At 43.2% G+C, this 20,906-nt stretch overlaps 1 protein-coding gene across 1 annotated transcript in view; it reads left to right on the top strand.

Moving 5' to 3' along the window:
* GLG1 (golgi glycoprotein 1) overlaps positions 1-20,906 on the top strand; it is an 84,758-nt gene that overhangs the window by 46,034 nt on the left and 17,818 nt on the right. The window contains exons 8-20 of the mRNA XM_061593706.1: positions 1,147-1,361; positions 6,336-6,457; positions 6,852-6,953; positions 7,926-8,079; positions 10,846-10,983; positions 12,862-12,948; positions 13,638-13,700; positions 16,650-16,763; positions 17,567-17,655; positions 17,779-17,896; positions 18,807-18,899; positions 19,635-19,772; positions 20,667-20,790. Coding sequence (XP_061449690.1) covers positions 1,147-1,361; positions 6,336-6,457; positions 6,852-6,953; positions 7,926-8,079; positions 10,846-10,983; positions 12,862-12,948; positions 13,638-13,700; positions 16,650-16,763; positions 17,567-17,655; positions 17,779-17,896; positions 18,807-18,899; positions 19,635-19,772; positions 20,667-20,790 — 1,557 coding nt within the window. The remainder of the gene's footprint in view (positions 1-1,146; positions 1,362-6,335; positions 6,458-6,851; positions 6,954-7,925; positions 8,080-10,845; positions 10,984-12,861; positions 12,949-13,637; positions 13,701-16,649; positions 16,764-17,566; positions 17,656-17,778; positions 17,897-18,806; positions 18,900-19,634; positions 19,773-20,666; positions 20,791-20,906) is intronic.

Below are 20,906 nucleotides of genomic sequence, written 5' to 3'. Positions count from 1 at the left end.
CTATTCCAGACTCCAGGTGGGGCTCACATAATGAATGCTGTTCCATATAAAAAGTTCTCTGCACACAGAAATGTGTCCGTCTATCCTGTGGATGTTCTCAAGTCTTTACACCAGGGAGTAATTCACTAAAGGTGTTAAGGTTAGTGTTTGTGGTCTTTATTCTTTGCCTATGAGTGATGGATGACATTCCTGATAGGGATGATGCTAGCCAGAGCTGATGATGGGAAGAGTCAGAGGCATGGCTGTCCAGCTGCCTCTTGAAGGCCTCCAGTGTCGGAGAGCTCATTACCTCTTTAGATAATTGATTCCATTGTCGTATGGTTCTAACAGTTAGGAAGTTTTTCCTGATGTCCAGTTGAAATCTGGCTTCTTGCAACTTGAGCCCATTATTCCGTGTCCTGCACTCTGGGACAATCGAGAAGAGATCCCGGCCCTCCTCTATGTGACAACCTTTCATGTACTTGAAGAGTGCTATCATATCTCCCCTCAGTCTTCTCTTCTCCAGGCTAAACATGCCCAGTTCTTTCAGTCTCTCATCATAGGGCTTGTTTACCTTATGTATGTTACTAGTGACTAAAGGAGGGGTGACAAGTTTAAACATAACGGAAGACCCATCGTTGATCCCTGGATGTCTTGTTCATCTCCTCTCCTCCTGCTGCCCTTCCCCTCCACTGATTTGGCACAATGCTTTCATTTTTCAGGCACAATGCAAAAAGTAAAATAAAAATAAAAGTGGTGTTCTTGTAAAGCAAATTCTGCACATGTACAGGAGAGGCACAGTGCTGATTACAATCCAAATTCCAGTGCAACCTGAATTTGGAGTTTTCCATACAAGTGACTTTCTCTGATTCCCGGCCAAGTGATAGAATGCAGCCCTTGGTAAGGAGAGGCTTCAAAATATGTCTGAAACCGTATCACTAATGGCAGTGGTGTTGGTAGCTCTTTAGAGATTCTCTCTGCCTTGGCCCTGCCTTCCTTTGTACACAGAATTTGTTTCCTTGGTGTGTAACTTGAGCAGTCTTGCGGTGCAGAATGGTGCTAGCCATACTGATGGGGCTGTATTGTGCACGTAACATGTACCTTGGTTATGTGCACTATTCCTCAGGCTGATGTCATATAACCCGTATCTCCCACAACTTGCTTTAGGTCGGCAGGTGAGCAGTGAATGCCAGGGAGAAATGTTGGATTACCGGCGCATGTTGATGGAAGATTTTTCACTGAGTCCAGAGATCATCCTTGGTTGCCGCAGTGAGATTGAGCACCACTGCTCTGGACTGCATCGGAAGGGCCGCACTCTCCACTGCCTGATGAAAGTTGTGCGAGGAGAGAAGGGGAACCTGGGAGTTGGCTGCCAGCAGTCGGTAAGGTTGTCATGGGGAGCCTTCTCAACCCCCACATCTGCAATCTTACTCATTTTGGCCTACTTCTAGTGTCTTGAGTCAGAGCCCAACGTAGGAACACCTTAGCCAGAATGAAGATTCTCAGGCATCAGCTAGGGAATCCAAAGTTTGAGCAAGTGCCTCCTAAATGAATATATGGGAATCTGCCCTCAAACCTCTCAGAGCACTTGTTTCCCCATCCAAAGCAATACCTCTCAAAATTTCACAGAGGAGGAGGAATCTTCCAGTGACCATTCAGCATAACAGCTAAGTGGAACTTGTGATACAAGCAGTCTATCTTTGAGTACTGGATGCTAGGAATAAAGAGAGGAAGGCTGTAGCCGACAGCTTTCAGAAGTGTCTGGCTGGCCACTGTTGGAAACGGTGCTTGACTACGTCAAGCCTTCAACCTGATGGCTTCTAGATGCTTCCCAAACTTTTTTCCCCCACAGACCACTTGAAAAGTGCTGAGGGTCTAAGTGTACCACTTAATATTTTTTTCTTCCTGTTGTGATGTGCCGTGATACTGGTACTATATAATTTTTAATTGTATTTTTTGTTTTTGTTATAAATTGTATTTTATTGTAGTCCATAGAATTCAAATTGTAATATAATAAAATACAATATAAGACATAAGAGAAACAATGAAAACAAATTAAAATCATAAATATTTAATCCAGTGGTTGTGCTATCTCCCAACCACAAATCTGCAGACATGCTGCAGACCACCTGAAAGAAACTTGTAGACCACTTGTGGTCCACGAACCACAGTTTGGGAGCCCTTATCCTAGATGTTTTAGGCAGCAACTCACATCAGTCCCAGCCAGCATGGCTATGCTGATGGCAGTTGTGGCCCAAAATATTAGGAATGCATCAGGCTGGGAAGGGCTGTATTAGATGGTCCTTGGTCTGACCCAGCAAGGCAATTCTTACATATTGAATACCTGAGTCATTTTTTCTGGTAAAACAGAGTGGATGACATTGGACTTGACATGGCTGGGAACAGAAGGATTCATTTGTGTGCATTGTCCACTCATGTAGCCTCTGTGGGCTGATGTTGAAGAAAGACCTGAATTTTCCAGGGACCTGGTTTCTGCATGGTGGCTTTGCCCTCAGAATCCTAACATCCATTTCAAGGAATGCCAATAAAACAGTTGGCTAGAGCTGATTAAAAAGCTGTATCAGCGACTAGTAAAAAGACTTTTTGGGTAGCTTCTGGGTCTTAATCTAGCTCCTTTGTAAAGTGACCAAGAGGAATGTAATGGGCATAACATCTTAATTCAAGCAAAGCTTTGACCTAGTCCCGTGTGATTTCTCAAGTTCTTTAGTGGGTATTGTCGACTGGAAGTGTGAGGTGTTGGGTAAGCAGATGGTAGAAGAAAATCAGCATGCTTGGCAGATGGTTGAATTGGGAGACGAATAACTATTCCTCTTCAGCTCTTAGGCATTTCATAATAAACAAGTCATTTTGTGTGTGTGTGTGATATGTGGATTTGGGAGGAATTTGGGGCATCTTCGTAGTAATTACTTTCCCTAAACAAATCTGTGTAGGAAAAAGCATGTATCCGGTAATGTGTGATGGTCAGCACAAGTTTGCAGTCTGCTGAAAGTACACTGCTGAGGCAGCCAGGACATACAGCGGCTATACCAGGGCCCTACCCCACTGCATGAAAACAACTGTACTGTCTTTCATAAATGCATGCCTTTCCTGACATGGGCATGTGTTTAAAATTGTGTGTTGAATGTCAAGATTCTAGCCCTCATTGCTGTAGGTGAAAAAATGAAGACGCATAGCCATTGTGTGCTTAAAACTGAGAAACCAGGAGGAGACTGGTTGGATGGGATGGCAGATTCTAGTAGTTTAGCCTGGGATCCCCAGTGTTGCACCTGTGGGCACCATGGTGCCCTCAGACATCCCCTTGGTGCTCACTCAGTCCTCCAACCCTTCCCTATTTGTAATTTATTTTTTAATGAAGTTTGTAGTATGGTGGGGGGAAGCCTGCTTTGGGAGGAAAGGCCTGCTTTTTTGTCTGTTTTGGGGTGCGTGTATATGTTTTGCCTGCTTTTTGGGGAGGAGGTTCTGAGCATTGCCAGTTTTTCTTCAGTTAAATGGGTATTTTGTGTTGCTCATGGCACTTCATAGATTTCCAAATGTGCCTCTCAAGCCAAAAACATACCCATGCCTACAGATGTAAAATTTCTGGAAATTTTGTTTTTTTCCCAGAAAAGGAAATTTTCAGAAAATATGCAATATTAGCACTTTTTACAGATTGAAAGTCACTTTGTTACTTCAGGAACATAAAATGTAATTGTGTACAAATTGGTTTGGCATAAAATTATCACATTAAAAGTACATTTTATTCAAACAATTATTACAAATTGAATTTACTTTTCTAAATTTTTACTTTTTTTGGTAACAAATGGATCTACAAGATCCTGAACTGTAAGAAACACCTGAACTGTAAGGAACCTCTTTCATTTTGCCAGTTTATGAGGAGCAGGCAAAAAACATTTTTTTAAAAAAAACAGAAATCAGCATTAATAACAAAGAAAATTATGTCTCTGCTAGTCCTCCACAGTGTCAAGCAGACATAAAGCATCCATTCCAATAAAAAGATCTGAGAAAAAAGGGGGGACAAGATTCAATAAAACATTTTATTCATCATGCTAAAATAAAAGATTCCATAATTTGTTTTTTCATCATTTTTTCCAATTTTTCCAATTTTTCAGAAAAAAAGAAAAAACGACTTTGAAAAAAATGGGGGAAAACGGTTTTTTTCTGAATTTTTCTGGTTTTTTTTTTTCGGGTCTTCATATCTCTGTCCATGCCCTAACTGCAGAATTTGGCCTAGTGTGTGTCCTTTGGATACTGGAAATATCAGGGTTTCCCCATTATACAGTGCCTTGCAAAAGTAATCATACCCCTGACCAATGCTCTCGTATTACTGAATTACAAACGATACATTGTACTTTTGTTCTGTATGGTATTTTATTTTGAAACAGTGAAACTCAAAATCAATTATTGTAAGTGTCATTGGTTTTATGCTGGGAAATGTTTGTAAGAAACATAAAAAGCTGAAACATGTTGCTTGCATAAGTATTCAACCCCCACACATTAATATTTGGTAGAGCCACTTTTGCCGCAATAACAGCTTTAAGTCTTTTGGGGTAGGTATGTACCAGCCTGGCGCACAGTGTCAGGGCTTTTGGCCTATTCTTGGCAGATTTGCTCCAGGTTGTTCAGATTGGTTGTATGTCACTTGTGGACCACAATTTTCAATGAGCGCCACAGATTCTCAATGGGATTAAGATCAGGACTTTGGGCCACTGTAGGACATTCACCTTTTTTTTTCTTGAAGCACTCCAGTGTTGCTCTGGCCTTGTGCTTGGGATCATTGTCCTGCTGAAAAGGGAATTTCCTCCCAAGCTTCAGTTTTTGAGTGGACTGAAGCAGGTTCTCTTGCAGTATTTCCCTGTATTTTGCTCCATCCATTCTTCCTTTGATTTTAGCAAGATGCCCAGTCCCTGCTGATGAGAAGCATCCCCACAGCATGATGCTGCCACCACCATACTTCACTGTAGAGATGGTGTGTCTTGAGGCATGGACAGTGTTAGGTTTGTGCCACACATCGCACTTTGAGCTTTGGCCAAAAAGCTCTCTCTTGGTCTCATCTGACCACAAAACCTTTTCCCATATCACAGCTGGGGCACTCTCCTGCTTTCTGGCAAACTCCATATGTGCTTTCAGATACTACTTTTTGAGTAACGGCTTCTTTCTTGCCACCCTCCCATACAGGCCAGTGTTATGCAGAGCTCTTGATATGGTTGTCTGGTGCACCATTACTCCACTCCCAGCTCCTTCAAAGTGATTGTTGGCCTCTCTGTGGCTTCTCTCACAAGTCTCCTTCTTGTTTGAGAGCTGAGTTTTGAGGGACGGCCTTTTCTTGGCAGTGCCTGAGTGGTATGATGCAGCTTCCACTTTCTGATTACTGACCCAACTGTGCTCATTGGGATATCCAAACAGTTGGATATTATTTTGTACCCTTTTCCTAATCTATGGATTTGTATTAAAATATATTTCTCACGTCTGTAGAATGCTTTTTGGTCTTCATTTTCCTTCCGATCCATAGCCTGACCAATGATCCTTCAACAGTGGGGTTTTATCCTGACAGTGTGACAGCAACTTTAATGGTTCACAGGTGGAGGCCAGTGGTAAGGTAACTGTGTCCTCGACAGGGCAATTTCTTTCCTTTGTGTAAACTTGGAGCTTCCACAGCACGGGTTGAATACTTATGTAAGCAACATGCTTCAGGTTTTTATCTTTCTTACAAACATCTCCCAACATAAAACCAATGTCACCTTACAGTAATTGATTTTGAGTGTCAGTGTTTCAAAATCAAACACCCTACAGAACGAAATTACCATGTACCATTTGTAATTCAGTAATAGGAGAGCATTGGTCAGGGGTCTGATTACTTTTGCAAGGCACTGTATAATGGGGAAACCCCAGGGTTGCAAAATGTCTGGATTGCGTAATGCTGTAGGGGCGACTCATTACTTTGCCTTCCTGTATCAAGCTTGCAGGTTCTGGATGCAAATGAAGTGGCAGCAATATAAAAAACTCTGGTTCTGTTTGAGTCACGTGCAAGGGAGAATGCTCCTTTTATTTGGCATGTCTCTGCTGTCTGCTGTTGACTGGGCTTGGGCTTGAAAGATAAATCATTTGCTCAAAGACTGGTTCTCCTTGGCAGACTGTTCGCCCTTTTTGTGTGGGAGCAGTTAACATCCCTGAGAATCTTTGAGAAATGTTGTCCACTTCAGAAACAGTCCCTGAAATGAACTGGGGGACAGAATCCAGTGCAGTCAGCTTTGCAGTTCTACCAAGGACAGAAGCCAGGAAGCTCACTCCTTGAACTACTCTGCCATGGTTAAACTCTCCCTCTCTTCCTTCTCCAGCTTCAAACACTAATCCAGGAGGCAGACCCTGGTGCTGATTACCGCATTGACAGAGCTTTGAATGAAGCCTGTGAATCAGTGATACAAACAGCCTGCAAACACATCCGTGCTGGAGATCCCATGTAGGTGATAGCAGTCAGCTATTGACTTCCCCTCCTTTTGCTACAGTTCGGCTTGGGCTGAAAGAAGCCTACTAAACTTGAGGGGTGGTGGAGGATGGATTCAGCTTGTCTCTGGTGTGAGGAGAAACTTTGACTTTGGGCGAAAGGGTTTGTTGTGGTATACAGGTGGGCCTTTTATTATGCAACTTACAAATGTGGGGTGTGGGAAATCAGGGACCAAAATTAAAGCACTACAGAGAAGCATATGTGCTTTAAGACATGCAATCAGTCTGTTCTCCCTTGCCTACAAATGCTTGTTCCTCCCCTGGTGAGTAGCCAGTGAGAGGCCCAATGTCTGGTATGAAGGCTCCCAAACGTGGCAGATCTTGATCTCACTTTACTGCCTTTCCCACAGGATTCTCTCTTGCCTTATGGAGCATTTGTATACAGAGAAGATGGTGGAGGATTGTGAGCACAGGCTTCTGGAGCTCCAGTACTTCATCTCACGGGATTGGAAGTGAGTGCTGGGCATGGGGACCATCACACACCTTGCAGTCTTGCTGCCGGACTTCCCCTTGGAGATAGTTGGGTCTAAGGGGTCTTGCATTGTAGGGCTATTGGTGACTTTAATTCTCTAGGGAGTCACCAGCTGCTGGTTTGAAAGTAGCCCCCCCCCCCCCGAACCTGGGGAACTTGATACTTACAAAGCACTGTTATTTCCCATATTTCAATCACTGCCTGTAGGATAGTAGGGAAGAGAAATTCAAGTAAAGGTTCTGGCTTGAAGAGCTGTTTGTTATATGTGTGCTTAGGGTGTTGCCCTCCCACCCCAAATCTAAACCTCTACCTAACTCTGAAGGGCATCTCAGCATAAGCATGGCATCAGTAGTCATTGTTTATTTTATTATGCCAGTATTTTATAAACCGCCAACTCATTTTCTTACAAAAAATGTCATGTACAACAACATATAAAATGAAAATTAAAAATGATAAAATCATTAAATATAGAACAAATTACCATCATTGAATCAAATTAATTTTCTAAAAATGCTTGGTGAAATGGAAATGTTCTCAGCAGGCAGCAAAATGTCAATTGTAGGTGCATGTTAGGAAGAGTGTTCCAAAGTACTGGTGCAACTACACTAAAAGCTTCCGTTCATGCGAAAACTGAACAAAGAAGTGATTGCAGTGATCTGGCCAGTGTATAAGGTAGAAGGCCTATTGCCTATGAGGACATAATTCTTTCTAGTCTAGGGTTGAAACTTCCCCCTCCCCGAGATAGCAAATTAAGATATCTTAATTATAAAACTGTTAATGCTGTTTGAATTGAACGTGATTAAAAAACCCCACAGATTTAATTGATGGAGCTTGAAATGTGTTTGAATAATATTGCTATACGAATTGATGTGAAATGCTGTTATCTTTGATTGGTGAATAAAGGGCAACCTCGAACCTAATGGTGACTTGAGTGATTCTTCTCCTTTGGCAGACTGGATCCTGTCCTCTACCGTAAGTGCCAGGGAGATGCATCCCGACTTTGCCACACACGCGGCTGGAATGAGACAAGCGAGATGATTCCTCCTGGGGCTGTCTTCTCCTGCCTGTACAGACACGCCTACCGGACAGAGGAACAGGGAAGGAGGGTAGGCACCAGTCCGTTGCCTTAGCAGTCCTCCTTTATTGAAGAATGATGGGGGCATGTGGTGGTTTATCTGTGTTTCCCAATGTAAACTTTGAATATTCCTAAGGGAGCAGAGAAGCTGAGCAGGTGACACTAGGAAAAATTATGGAAGCAAACTAATTATATAGTTCACTCTAATGATCCAGCTTACCTAACTGTGATGTTTATATACACACTGATATACATGTGTAGAGACTGTTCTTATTTGAAGACTGGCCCAGGACAGTTGTTTTGCTTACTTCTGCGACAAGAGTAAGGATAGTCAGTGGGTGGATGGAAAAACTCTTGGCACTTTGCAGTCTTCTGAAGGGGAGAGACCACAGCTCAATGGCAGAGCATAAGCCCATGTGCAAAAGTTCCAGGTTTAATCCCTGGAATCAAGAAGCAGGTAAAGAACTTCTGCCTGAGACCCTGGAGAGGAAGCTTTCAGTCAGATGGACAGATAGGCTGATGATACAAAACAGCTTCCTTTGTCTTGCCAGGGGAAGCCCACCTGTGCATGGCATCCTGCATGACGTTTACTATTAAAATGTGGAAACTAGCTAGAATATAACAAATGGAGACTCCCTAGTGATTCATGTTGGGTGGAGGAGGCAGGAGAGAGGGAGCAAAGAGACTGACCATTCCGCCAGTAGATTCTCCACTGGAAGATCCTGCTGCAAGTTTGCTGCAAACTGTGAGCTTGTATTAGAAGGCTTTTTATACCATTGTTTGGTTATGGTCTCTGATTAGAAATGTGAAGGCCTGGGGAAAAATTGAGTATGGGGGGAAATGGACTGTTTTTCCCCCAAAACCTTTTTTGGTTTTGTATTTCCCCCAAAAATGGGGGGGAGGGGGGAATGTAAAAATATCCACCCCCAAATTTTTCCACTTTCCCCCCAGACCTTTACATCTGTCTTTGCTGCCCCCACCCTGCTGTTCACGTGCTTTGGCTCTGTAATCTTCCTGAAAACTGCTTTCTGACAACTGGCATTGTCCCCAGGACAGCCTTGTAGAAAATGGGAAAGGTGCATAATCCTTGCTTATGAAGATTTATTTTGGTACAAGCCATGAAGAGGGAGGGCTCTTCTATGCCAGCATTTAAGGTTCCACAAGACACTTTACTTTTGCTTGCTTAATGAAGGGCCTTGATTCACTTGGCCTTCTACTATGAACCCTTGAGATGGGGCAGCCTGTGATACTTCTGGAATATCTTGTACTGCCTTGCTTTCATTAGAAGACACTATAATCAGGAAAGCGTTGGTTGAGTAATCAACACTAGCAGTGTTTGAAGCTGCAATCTTGGGTTCTAAATATGTCTGTTAGAAGCAGCATGGAAAGGTTCTCATGTGATGTAGTCAGTCTATATGCTGACAACCAAGGATTCAGTTTATGTGGCTGGCTGTGGCAAGGTCTCTTCCATTGGTAGAGATCCTGCAGACCTGCCCAAAAGTAAACGTCGTGCAAAATGACCCCACAAAAAAATCTGTAGCTAGGGCAAGGGGCCTAGTCTCTGCCATTGGTAGTTCAGGTCAGTGCTAAATAGTGGGAAATATCTTATGTGATGGGGCAGGGAAAAGGAAGAGATGGCTTGTTGCATGACTTGCTTGAGACTGCAATTGGTGTAGCTGACCATGGCTGAAACCATAAAACAGATCATCAGCATTGTGTAGGTGGTGTTTACAGAATGCTGCTGATAAGCCAAGCATAATCAGGAAGTCACATGAGTGCCATTTTTGCTGGACTTAAATCATTTCAGACCCTGTGTTTGTGAGAGAAAGCTAGAGAGCTCGTGTCTGAATGCTTCCCCAAATAAATATCCTGCACATACAGAACTAGCATGTTGAGGAGAAGGGGGAGGGAGTTCTCAAGCATAGGATCCCATCTGAAATAGTGAAGCCTAGCAAAAGATGCACTGTGTGACTTCCTGGGACTTGGGTTCCAGCTCATAGTCTAAGTTGGGAAGGAGAGGGCAGCCTGCCTGCCACCTGTTAGCTGCAGCCTAAGTGACACCCACACACCTTCCCCTCTGCTCACCTTTTAAAGGAAGAAGGGGATCATTCTCTGCTCTGTGGCTGCTCAGGAGAGAGCCGATGAATAGACTTGACAGCTGACTGCTCAGTTCTTCTGCAAGTTGTTGTTCTTCCTGCGGAGAGGCGAAGGGGAAGAATGGAGCATCTCCTTGCTCCTTCTTTCTGCCTGTATGAATTGTTGAGAGTCTCCACTTGCTGTGTCTAATTAGTTTTAATGCTACAGTAGTAAAGATGTTGCAGGATGGCATGCACAGCTGCACAGCCCTGGCAGGGCTTTCAAAGTACCAAGAGCTTTAAATCCCCTAAGAGTCCTTGCCATGTTCTAGCAGATTTTTGATTTCTACTAGCCTGAACAGTTGAGCTTCTCCCTACCAATCTAGCACTGCGTGTATATTTATTTATTAACGTCTGTTTTAATTAAACAGCAAGGCCCTCCACACGTATGATGTAACTGTGTTTTTTCACTTATGTTTTGGCCACTGCTTTAAACATATCCTTTAATGAAACACCTTCTAACTGGGTGTGGGTAATTGTCCACTTAAATTTCAAGGAAGGTAAAAATGTGAAGGGATACAGCTCTCGACCTGCATGGGAGGAGACCAAGAATAGCATTAGAGAAGTTTATTTTACTAATGCTGGAAAGACCATCTTCCTTCCCAGATCTGAGCAGTTGCGATTATTCATCTGGAACAAATTTGTGCACTTGTGCTTGGCAGCTATCCCGAGAATGCAGAGCGGAAGTACAGCGAATTCTGCACCAGCGTGCCTTGGATGTAAAACTGGATCCAGCTCTCCAGGACAAGTGCATGATCGATCTGGGGAAGTGGTGCAGTGAGAAAACAGAGACAGGACAGGTATCTCCGGTGTTCATTATCAACCCTCATTGGTGGGACAAAATGGGGCAGGGGAGGCCCCTGGTTGCCTGAAAATAATTTTGCCCAGAGCTGAATTCTGATGTGTATAGGGCTGGAATATGAGAGAATGTTCCAATGCTTGTGGCTTACTTTTTGTGAAACTCATATATGTTTAACTGACTACTTGCCTTAGGGGACTGTGTGGTCAGAAATTGATGCAAAAGGGGCAGAAGAGAATTTGCAAGTTCTTACTAGACATAATTGTCCCCCCTCATAATAGGGCCTCTTATAATATTGGGAAAATGGCAAATAAATGGAGTACTTTGAGTAGGAGAGCAGCTACAACATAGAGAATATCTTACAAAAGTACTTTGCTCCTTTTAATATTCTAGACAGTGATTTTCTCTTTATCGGTGTTATATTGTACTTGACTCTGCGTGGCTGAACTGGAGCTAAAGCAGAAAGTGTCTTCTAAAGAAACAAGAAACATCACAGCACTTAATAGTCAGGAGGGAGTGTTTGCCAGTCCTGGAGAGAGTAAGGAGTGCTGGGCAGACTAGTCGAAAGGCTGGGTGGCTAAAGGAAGCAGAGCAAAGTTTGGCAGTGGTCAGAAAACGGGCTGGAGGAAGCGAAGGATGCTGGGAACACGGAGTTCCAGAGAGGAGGAACCGTATGCTCAAGACGCACCTGTTTACCTTGGCCTCTGATAGTTAAGGTGTGGTTTTTGTGTGTGCTTGGCCCACACCTTTTGCTGATTTTATATTGCTCTGTTCCATTTTGGAATGATTTTATCTGTTTTAAACGTTGCAGTGATTTTAATCTGTTTTAAAATTGTATTTTCTATTTGTTGTAATCTGCCCTGGGACCTCATGGTGAAGGGCAGGTAATAAATCTTGCAAATAAATAAATATAAAAAACTGGAGGGTAGCTCTGAGGCTATGCAAGTCTGCCAGCTAAGCATTCTACTTCAGCACTTTGACCGAGCAACCCGCAAGGGGTAATGAGGGCCAAAAAGCTGTGCAGGGATGCGGTACTGAATTTCACAGTAGTTGGAATTAAGCAGTCAATTTTTTGGCTGCTGGCTTTTAGTAGTAAGGATGTCCCTAAAGTGACACATCACTCTCCCCCTCCATTGTGCTACAGATCTGTCCCCCCCTTCACAATCTTTATTACATATCTGCTGAAATGTATTACATTCATATCATCACTTTCCTCAAAAGGGGTTCATGGTGTGTTGATTAGAGATCAGTTTGGGCAATCTAGTTCTGGTAGGTAGACAATTGGCAGTTATCTTCCATACTTTACTGAAGATTTGGCCGTTCTGTCCAAGTGTTTCAGTGACATTCTTCCCAGACACAATAGTTGCTTGCAACAAGCTGGATGCAGAGAATTTTAAAGCAACAGCAATCTTATATTGGGGTGTGTGTGTATGTGTTTGTGTGTTAGAAAGCAAAACACATTCACTTTAAATGTCCTGGTTCTGCTTTTCCTTCAAAGTTTCTTATTTTGAAAAATTCAGAAATGTTTGTGCTCAAAACTGTCTGCATTGCCTTGTGTGCTTAAATTTAGCTTATTTAGCCAAGGATGGCCTTCAGAAGGAAGCAAAGTCTGTTTTTCCTAATGCTCTTTTAATTTATCCCAACCTAGAGCAAGAGTAGTGACCTGCTGGAGCAGGGATTGTGTTGATTTGAAAGTGTCTCTAAACCTCACTTTTAGAAACCACAGCAGAAGTGGGGTGTTGGTTGGCTTTGGTAGCATTGCCTTCTGTTTGGGAAAACAAAGCATCCTGAAGGCATAGCTGTGCATTTGGGGGATTCTTAAGAGACTAATGACATTAATCTGCTTGACCTGTGATAAGTTTCTTTGTATCCTGTTTAGGAACTTGAATGTCTCCAGGACCACCTGGATGACTTAGCGGCTGAATGCAGAGACATAGTTGGAAACCTTACAGAGCTGGAGTCAGAGGTAAGCACATTTTGTACCAAAGGCAAAGCATTGTCATTGTGACACTTTCTCTGTGTGAATGGCGGTTGGTTGGCATTTTAATGTGTAAGGAAGAATGGAAAGTTAATTGGTTGTCCAGATAAAATAACCCAAGCCTGCTGTCATTAGAAATAAAGTACAGTCATGTACCTGAGAGTTTTTTTTAAGACTGTAACTGTAGAAGCTGTTTTTATGACAACTATCCTTTCCTTAATACTGCTGGGTTTTGGTTAGATCTGGTTGGCCTTCATTTGTGGCACCAGACTTTAAGGCAGCCTTCCGGATCCTGGACCCTGCCAGATGCTTTGGGCAACGACTCCCATCAGCCCCAGCCATCACAGCTGGGAAGGCTGCTTTAAGTGATACATCTGGCAACCAGTTCCTGCTCCCGAGGACTTTCATTCGAATGTGCTCACTACTGTTTTTACAGAAAGCTTCGCGGCTTGTATCTTGGCTTGTTTTTGTTTGCTGCTCTGGGCACCTTCTGGGATGAAAGGCAGGATATAAATTTCATAAATAAGAATTTAATAAAAGTTAAGGAAGCTAACATCCCAGGGAGGCTCTCCCACATTGATTATACTGATATACAAGCAACCTGTGCAAAGCAGCATGAATTGTCAGAAAAACTGGATGTGACTCTGGGTGGAACGTGCTTTCTTTCCCTCTGGTAGGATATCCAGATAGAAGCCTTGCTGATGAGAGCATGTGAGCCAATTATCCAGACCTTCTGCCATGTAAGTAACTCTCGTTCATGCTTTTTCTGATGGGTTGGGCATGGAGTCCATACCTATTGTATCAGTTCAGGGGATGAAGGCTCTATTCATCGGCATGCCTTGTAGTGCCCCCCCTGCACTGTTAAACATATTTTGCTGGAATGCCCATGACTTTCAAGTGCACAACCACCCTTTCTGCATGTTCAGTTCCCTTGTCTGAAGGTAGTCTTAATTCTGGGCGATGATGTTAATCTACAAGCTCCATTTGGCTGGCTGGCTACTCCCCTTTTTTCGTGAATAAGTCATTGATGAGATTCTTCTGTGTTTGTGTCTGTATCCAGACACTCTTGGATAAGACCGATTATCTGGATCCATTTCAGTCGGGTGTCAGGCCTGGTTTTGGCACGGAAACAGCGTTGGTCGCTCTGTATGATGACCTCTGTCAGGAGAGAGACGGGGTGTTGATTCTCCTTGATCTCTCAGCGGCTTTCGATAGCATCAACCATGGTATCCTTCTGGGACGACTGGCTAAGTTGGGAGTGGGAGGTACTGCATAGCAGTGGTTCCGCTCCTACTTGGTAGGTTGGCTCCAGAAGGTGCTGCTTGGGGAGCATTGCTCAGCACCCTGGACTCTCCAGTATAGGGTTCCGCAGGGGTCAGTTCTGTCCCCCATGCTGTTCAACATCTACATGAAACGGTTGGGTGTGGTCATCCGGAGCTTTGGAGTGCGCTGCCATCAGTATGCTGATGACACGCAGCTCTATTTCTCCTTTTCATCTTCTTCAGGTGAGGCTGTCAATGTGCTGAACTGGTGCCTGGCTGCGACAATGGACTGGATGAGGGCTAATAAACTGAGGCTCAATCCAGACAAGACTGAGATGCTGCTAGTGGGTGGTTCCTCTGACCAGATGATGGATGTTCAACCTGTCCTGGATGGGGTTGCACTCCCCCTGAAGGATCAGGTTCGTAGCTTGGGGGTTCTCCTAGAACCATCTCTGTCACTTGAGGCTCAGGTAGCCTCGGTGGCACAGAATGCCTTCTACCAGCATTGGTTGGTGGCCCAGCTACATCCCTATCTGGACAGGGATAACCTGGTTTCAGTTGCCCATGCTCTGGTAACCTCCAAGCTAGATTACTGCAATGCTCTCTACGTGGGGCTGCTTTTGAAGACGGTTCGGAAACTGCAGCTTGTGCAAAATGCAGCAGCCAGATTGGTAACAGGGACCAGATGATCCAAACATATAAAACCAATTCTGGCCCGCTTGCATTGGCTGTCTGTATGCTTCTAAGCTTGATTCAAGGTGCGGGTTTTAACCTATAAAGCCTTATACGGCTTGGGACCACAACACCTGATGGAATGCCTCTCCTGACATGAACCCACCCTTACACTACGCTCAACATCAAAGGCCCTCCTCTTGGTGCCTACTCCAAGGGAACCTGGGAGTCTGGCAACAAGGGAGAAGGCTTTCTCAGTGGTGGCCCCCAAATTATGGAATGATCTTTCTGACGTGGTGTGCCTGGCGCCCACACTGTTATCTTTTCGGTGTCAGGTCAAGACTTCCCTCTTCTCCCAGGCATTTTAGCATGTGTTTTTAAATTGATTTTTTTTTAAAAAGTGTTTTAAAATTTGTATATTTGTTTTTAATTGTTGTAAACTACCCAGAGAGCTTGGGCTATGGGGCAGTATACAAATGTAATAAATAAGTAAGTAAGTACATACATACATACATAATAAATTTGCAGTCAGACTAGCATGTGGCATAATATGGCCTCGCTGCTGCTTCATAAACTTCAATATGCTTGCCTATCTTATTCATACTGCAATGAAGAAACATAACAAGGCTTACAGTCTTGTATTACAGTGCTAGTTTGGACTCCAGTAGTTGCAGCTGAAGGAACAGGCAGGTGGAATTGTGTGCTATAATTCTCTAGGAGAACAGAAAAGGGCAGAGCTTGGAAAAGTTACTTTTTTTGAACTACAACTCCCATCAGCCCAATCCAGTGGCCATGCTGGCTGGGGCTGATGGGAGTTGTAGTTCAAAAAAAGTAACTTTTCCAAGCTCTGGAACAGGGCAGTGGCAATTCAGTTTTCTGACTATTTTTGCTTCCATTTTTTAAAAAGCAAGTGCCTGGTTGTGAAGATGTACTTGAAATTGTTTAGGCGACACCTGCTGAAATATCTGAAGCTAAAGGGTAGCTGAATAAGATTTCTCATAGGTGGAGTTGGTATGTCAAACCTTCGACTCCGACTCCTCTATTTTTCTACTATCCAACTCCTTCATAAATGGCAAATGTACATTAATTTTTCTACCGTCTGACTCCGGCTCTGACTCCTTCATAAATGGGAAATGTATATTGTATTAATATTAATAAATTAATATTAATATTAAAATACTAATTTTATTTTGAAGTCGGAGTCAGAACATTTCTACTGACTCCGACGCCACCCAAAATTGCTTCCGACTCCACGACTCAGACTCAGACTCCACAGCCCTGCTTTAGAGCCCTGCATGGTTACTTCTTGCTCCTCATGATGGATAAAACCGGAATACATTGTGTAGAATAAGGGAAAATGTGCAAAAAAAGTTGCAAAATTCAGCTATTGTTGGCGTAGCCTTTGTACCCCTCTCCCAGTGGTAAATGAACCCTAGAAGTGTTAACAAAATGCATTTATAATATTGAATAAGCCATGTTGCATTTTGGCTCCGTGGGAGCATACAAAGCATAGCACTGCCCATGCTGCATAGCGGCATGTGCAGCCTTAAACCAACTTGAACACTCTGGAACTAACTAGGTCCTAGTTGGTCATTTTAACAGTTGGGTTATAATCACAAGAAAGAGTGGTGCAGTTGTCTTCAACTTTAAATTATGGGTGCTACTGTTTCCTTAGCTGGGGCACAGAGGCTTCCAGAATGGGAGTTAGATTCTGGCAGCTGGTCATTATCTGTTACCCCTCCATCTCCCATTCAGGAAGTGGCAGACAACCAGATCGACTCAGGAGACCTCATGGAGTGCCTCATTCAGAACAAACACCAGAAAGAGATGAATGAGAAATGTGCAATTGGAGTCACACACTTCCAGCTGGTGAGTGTGGCTGGTTCTCCAACATTCCATAGATCAGCCTAGAGCAGGAGCCAGACAACCATTACCCCCTTCGCCCTGAAAGCCAAGGTCTCCCTATCTGCTGGCATTTGAGCTGTTAAGGCGTAATTCCCTCTTCAGCACTACCTAGGCTTATTTGCCAACAATGAACTTTCTAATTTTGACTTCTTTGTGCCTTCAACAATGTTCCTTCCAAATTTGTCATTCTCAATGTACGTGGCTGGGTAACTGGAGGCAGATGGTGCATGTGATTAACCCCATTGTCACTCTGGGTGGCTATTGCATTCACATTTAGCCTACCTAGAAGGAAGACTTGGACTTGGATATGATAGCTCTCTTCAAGTACTTGAAAGGTTGTCACACAGAGGAGGGCCAGGATCTCATCTCTTAATCGTCCCAGAGTGCAGGACACAGAATAATGGGCTCAAGTTACAGGAAGCCAGATTTTGACTGAACATCAGGAAAAACTTCCTAATTGTTAGAGTAGTATGATAATGGAACCAATGACCTAGGGAGGTGGTGGGTTGTCCAACCCTGGAGGCGTTCAAGGGGGAAGGGGAGAGCCACCTGTTAGGGATACTTTAAGTTGGATTCCTGCATTGAGCAGGGAGTTGGACTCGATGGCCTTATAGGCCCCTTCCAAATCTTTACTATTCTATGACCAAAGCTTGGAGGGCAAAAAGCAGAGCAGGGAGATGCTATTAAATGGGTGCTGCAGTGGATACTCTGTGAAGTGTTTTCTGGGTCTGACCTTGAAAGGAGCCTGCTTGCTCTTCTTTCTTTAGGTTCAGATGAAAGATTTCAGATTCTCTTATAAATTTAAAATGGCCTGCAAGGAGGATGTCCTGAAGCTGTGTCCCAACATCAAGAAAAAGTATGTAGAAAACTCTGCCTCGTGGCTTTTAACTACTAGAGAAACTCTTAATCAGTGAATGAGTTATAGCCAAGGGTTTGACACCAAGATGGCCTGGAGTTGTGACACTTTTTCCCTCTACAGGGTGGATGTGGTGATTTGCCTGAGCACCATTGTGCGCAATGACACACTGCGGGATGCAAAGGAGCACCAGGTCTCTATGAAGTGCCGCAAACAGCTGCGTGTTGAAGAGCTGGAAATGGTAAAAGTGTTCACTTGTTGCTCTGAGGCTTTGCAGAGGTTTCTCAGGGGGAATCCAGCTTGCCCTCTCATGAAAATATTTGGCTGCCCCTCAGTGCTAGTTTGCCTCTTTCCAGTTACCCTTTCTTATGTTCTAAATTGGGCTTATAGCAGACTTGTTTACAAATGTAAAGCAACCAAGGCTATCCCCAGATATCGGAATGTGAAGATCTTGCTCAGCCAGTTCTCTCAGACTAGTAGAACTACATATATATACAGGATGAGGAGCGCATGCACAAGTGTCTTGCATTTTGACCCACAGCTGGCGTTTGCTGTGTTAAGCAATTTAGTCCCCAAATACCTGAAAGATTGTCTCCATCCTGACTGACCTTCTCGGGTGGGGTCTCTCCTGGTAGTTCTGTCACCCGCAGAAGTGCAGAGAATGGCAGCCTCAGAGAGGGATGTCTCTGTGGCAGCCTCTAGATTGTGGAATTCCCTCTCTGCAGAGATGTGTCTAGCACTGTTACTTTACAGCTTTCACCATATAATGAAGACTTACCTCTTTTGTCCTGGCCTCTGACAATTAAAGAATTTTCTTTTGTGGGATTCTCCTCTTCGGTTGAATTTACACTGTTGTGTTACATTTGGAATGGCCTGTTTTATAATTGTAATGGTTTTATCTGTTTTATATTTTATTGTCGTAACTCGCTCCGCTCTGGGGCCTTAGGGAGAAGGACGGGCAAGAAGTCATAATAAATAAATAAATTCCAGAGCATTGATTATTGCCTGTTTCTACAGTTACCTGGCTTGAAGATAAATGCTTTATCTCATGCATTGAATTTTTTAAAATTGAATTGTTTGCTTTCGTGTTCCAGCTTTATACCTTCCTTTTGAGTCTGAATCTTGTTCTAATGTGATGATTTGTCTTTCAGACTGAGGATATCCGGCTGGAACCAGACCTTCATGAGGCATGCAAAGCTGACATCAAGGACTACTGCCAGAACATTCCCTATGGCAATGCTCAGGTGATCTGCCTTTTCAGCTCTCTTCTGGGATTTCTGGTTGGCCAGAGAGGCTTTGACTGGAGTACTCTTTGCATCAGAGCACATTTGCTTATACTTTGACTCATAGCAGGGTCCACTTGATGGGCTGATCAGTAGCCTTAATAGCTCTAACAAGTGTTTCTCTAGCGCAGCTGTGCACTTCCTGATGGGTTTGGTTTTGCACTTGCTCTTCCTCAACCTGTTGCTAAAGAAAGCTCAGATTTATTACAATTCTTACCAAATTTCTATCCCACCCTTCCTCGGAGCAGAATTCACATGCAGATTGTTGAAGGAAGAACTTAAATTCCTTCTTGCATTTTAAATTTTCTTGATGCTTTTACTTATTAAATTGAATTTTTTGCCACTAAATCTTTTCTTTAGGTTAAGTGAACACAATCCCTTCAGTCTTACCAGTTGGCTTTTAAGATAATTTCCCCTGATAGATCTAAAATCTTCCTGAATCTAACATCTTCCTTGAAATAATGTCTTTCCAAATGTCCTGTGGATAAGACCTCATCAGTGCCATTATTGCTCCTGTTTTAGGTGAGCTGCTACTTAAAATAACACAGGAAAGTTTTTTTTGCTATTTTTGTTCCACAACATTGCTTCTTCTTTTTTTAACCACTGAGTCATTTGCTAACTCCCAAATCAGCAATGCTGCCACCTAATGGCCAGTTATCATTGAGGCATTTCCTTAGCCATGCTATTTAACTGCAGATTATTGAGTGTCTGAAAGAAAACAAGAAGCAACTGAGCACCCGTTGCCACCAGAAGGTCTTCAAACTCCAGGAGACGGAGATGATGGATCCAGAACTGGATTACACTCTCATGCGTGTCTGCAAGCAGATGATCAAGGTAAGAATGGCTGATTGATAAGGGGAGGCTTAGACCGGGTTCCCTTTAGAATCAGGCTGTAACATGCTGCTTTCGGTGGGACATTTCCCCTCCATGCAAGAATACACGTAGCTGACATTACCTTGAATTAGGAATCCACATGAATTTTGGCAGAAAGATCTGTGGGCGTGTAGACTGGATTCCCACCTGCTGTTGCCACAGAGACTTCTCCGTTGTGTTGATTTCCCTATTTATTTTTCTGCAGTGGAAAACCTTTGGAATTGGCCCATCTTCTACATGCACCTAGGACTTCTCTTTTAGTTTTCCTAATAGATGATGAAAGATTTAGTTTAAAAGTTCAATTAGGAAACTTCCAGATATGGAAGGAGAAGAAGTTGGAGGCTTTTCATGTCAGAGCCTCCCAGATCTCAGTATTTGCAAATTCGGTCTTCTCTGAGTAAATTAATGAGAAATCAAGAGATCTGGAGAAATAAATTTGAATTTGAAGTGTTATTAGATATTCACAAGCCTGGGTGTTGCTTGAAGATGTATCAAATCATGAAAAAATATAGAACAAATATGTATAGTTACATGATAAAATGGAATAAAGATAGGAATAGAGAGATTCCCAGTGAGGTATGGCAGTTCTTGTTTTGTAAGGATTCCAATTTTTCATTTGCAGCATCATATAAAGAAAACTGTATAAAGATGGTGGTTCAGTGGCACTGGACTCCATGGAAAAATAAAATAAGTAAATCAAGAGAAGGAAAGTGCTGGATATGTGAAGAGCTGAAGGGCGATTTCTTCCATATGTGATGCAGCTGTAGTAAAGCCCAGTGTTATTGGGAAATCTGGTTAAGGAAAGGCTTTTGCCCTCCCCTTGCTAACGTATTGCTGCTTTCTGTCCTTTGTCAGAGGTTCTGCCCTGAAGCAGATGCAAAGAACATGTTGCAGTGTTTGAAACAGAACAAGAATAGTGAGGTGATGGATCCCAAATGCAAGCAAATGATTACCAAGCGCCAGATTACACAGAACACAGGTAATGGAGGAATGCTTCTTGGAATTGGGACTGGGGCCTGCACTTAAGAGCTTTGATCTTTATTACCTATACAACAAGAGTTGTATTGGAGTTTTTATATATGTAAGCCACCTTGA

The sequence above is a fragment of the Rhineura floridana genome, chromosome 13 (genome assembly GCF_030035675.1).
Source record: "Rhineura floridana isolate rRhiFlo1 chromosome 13, rRhiFlo1.hap2, whole genome shotgun sequence".
NCBI lineage: Eukaryota > Metazoa > Chordata > Lepidosauria > Squamata > Rhineuridae > Rhineura > Rhineura floridana.
This window is presented reverse-complemented; position numbering and strand designations above follow the sequence as displayed.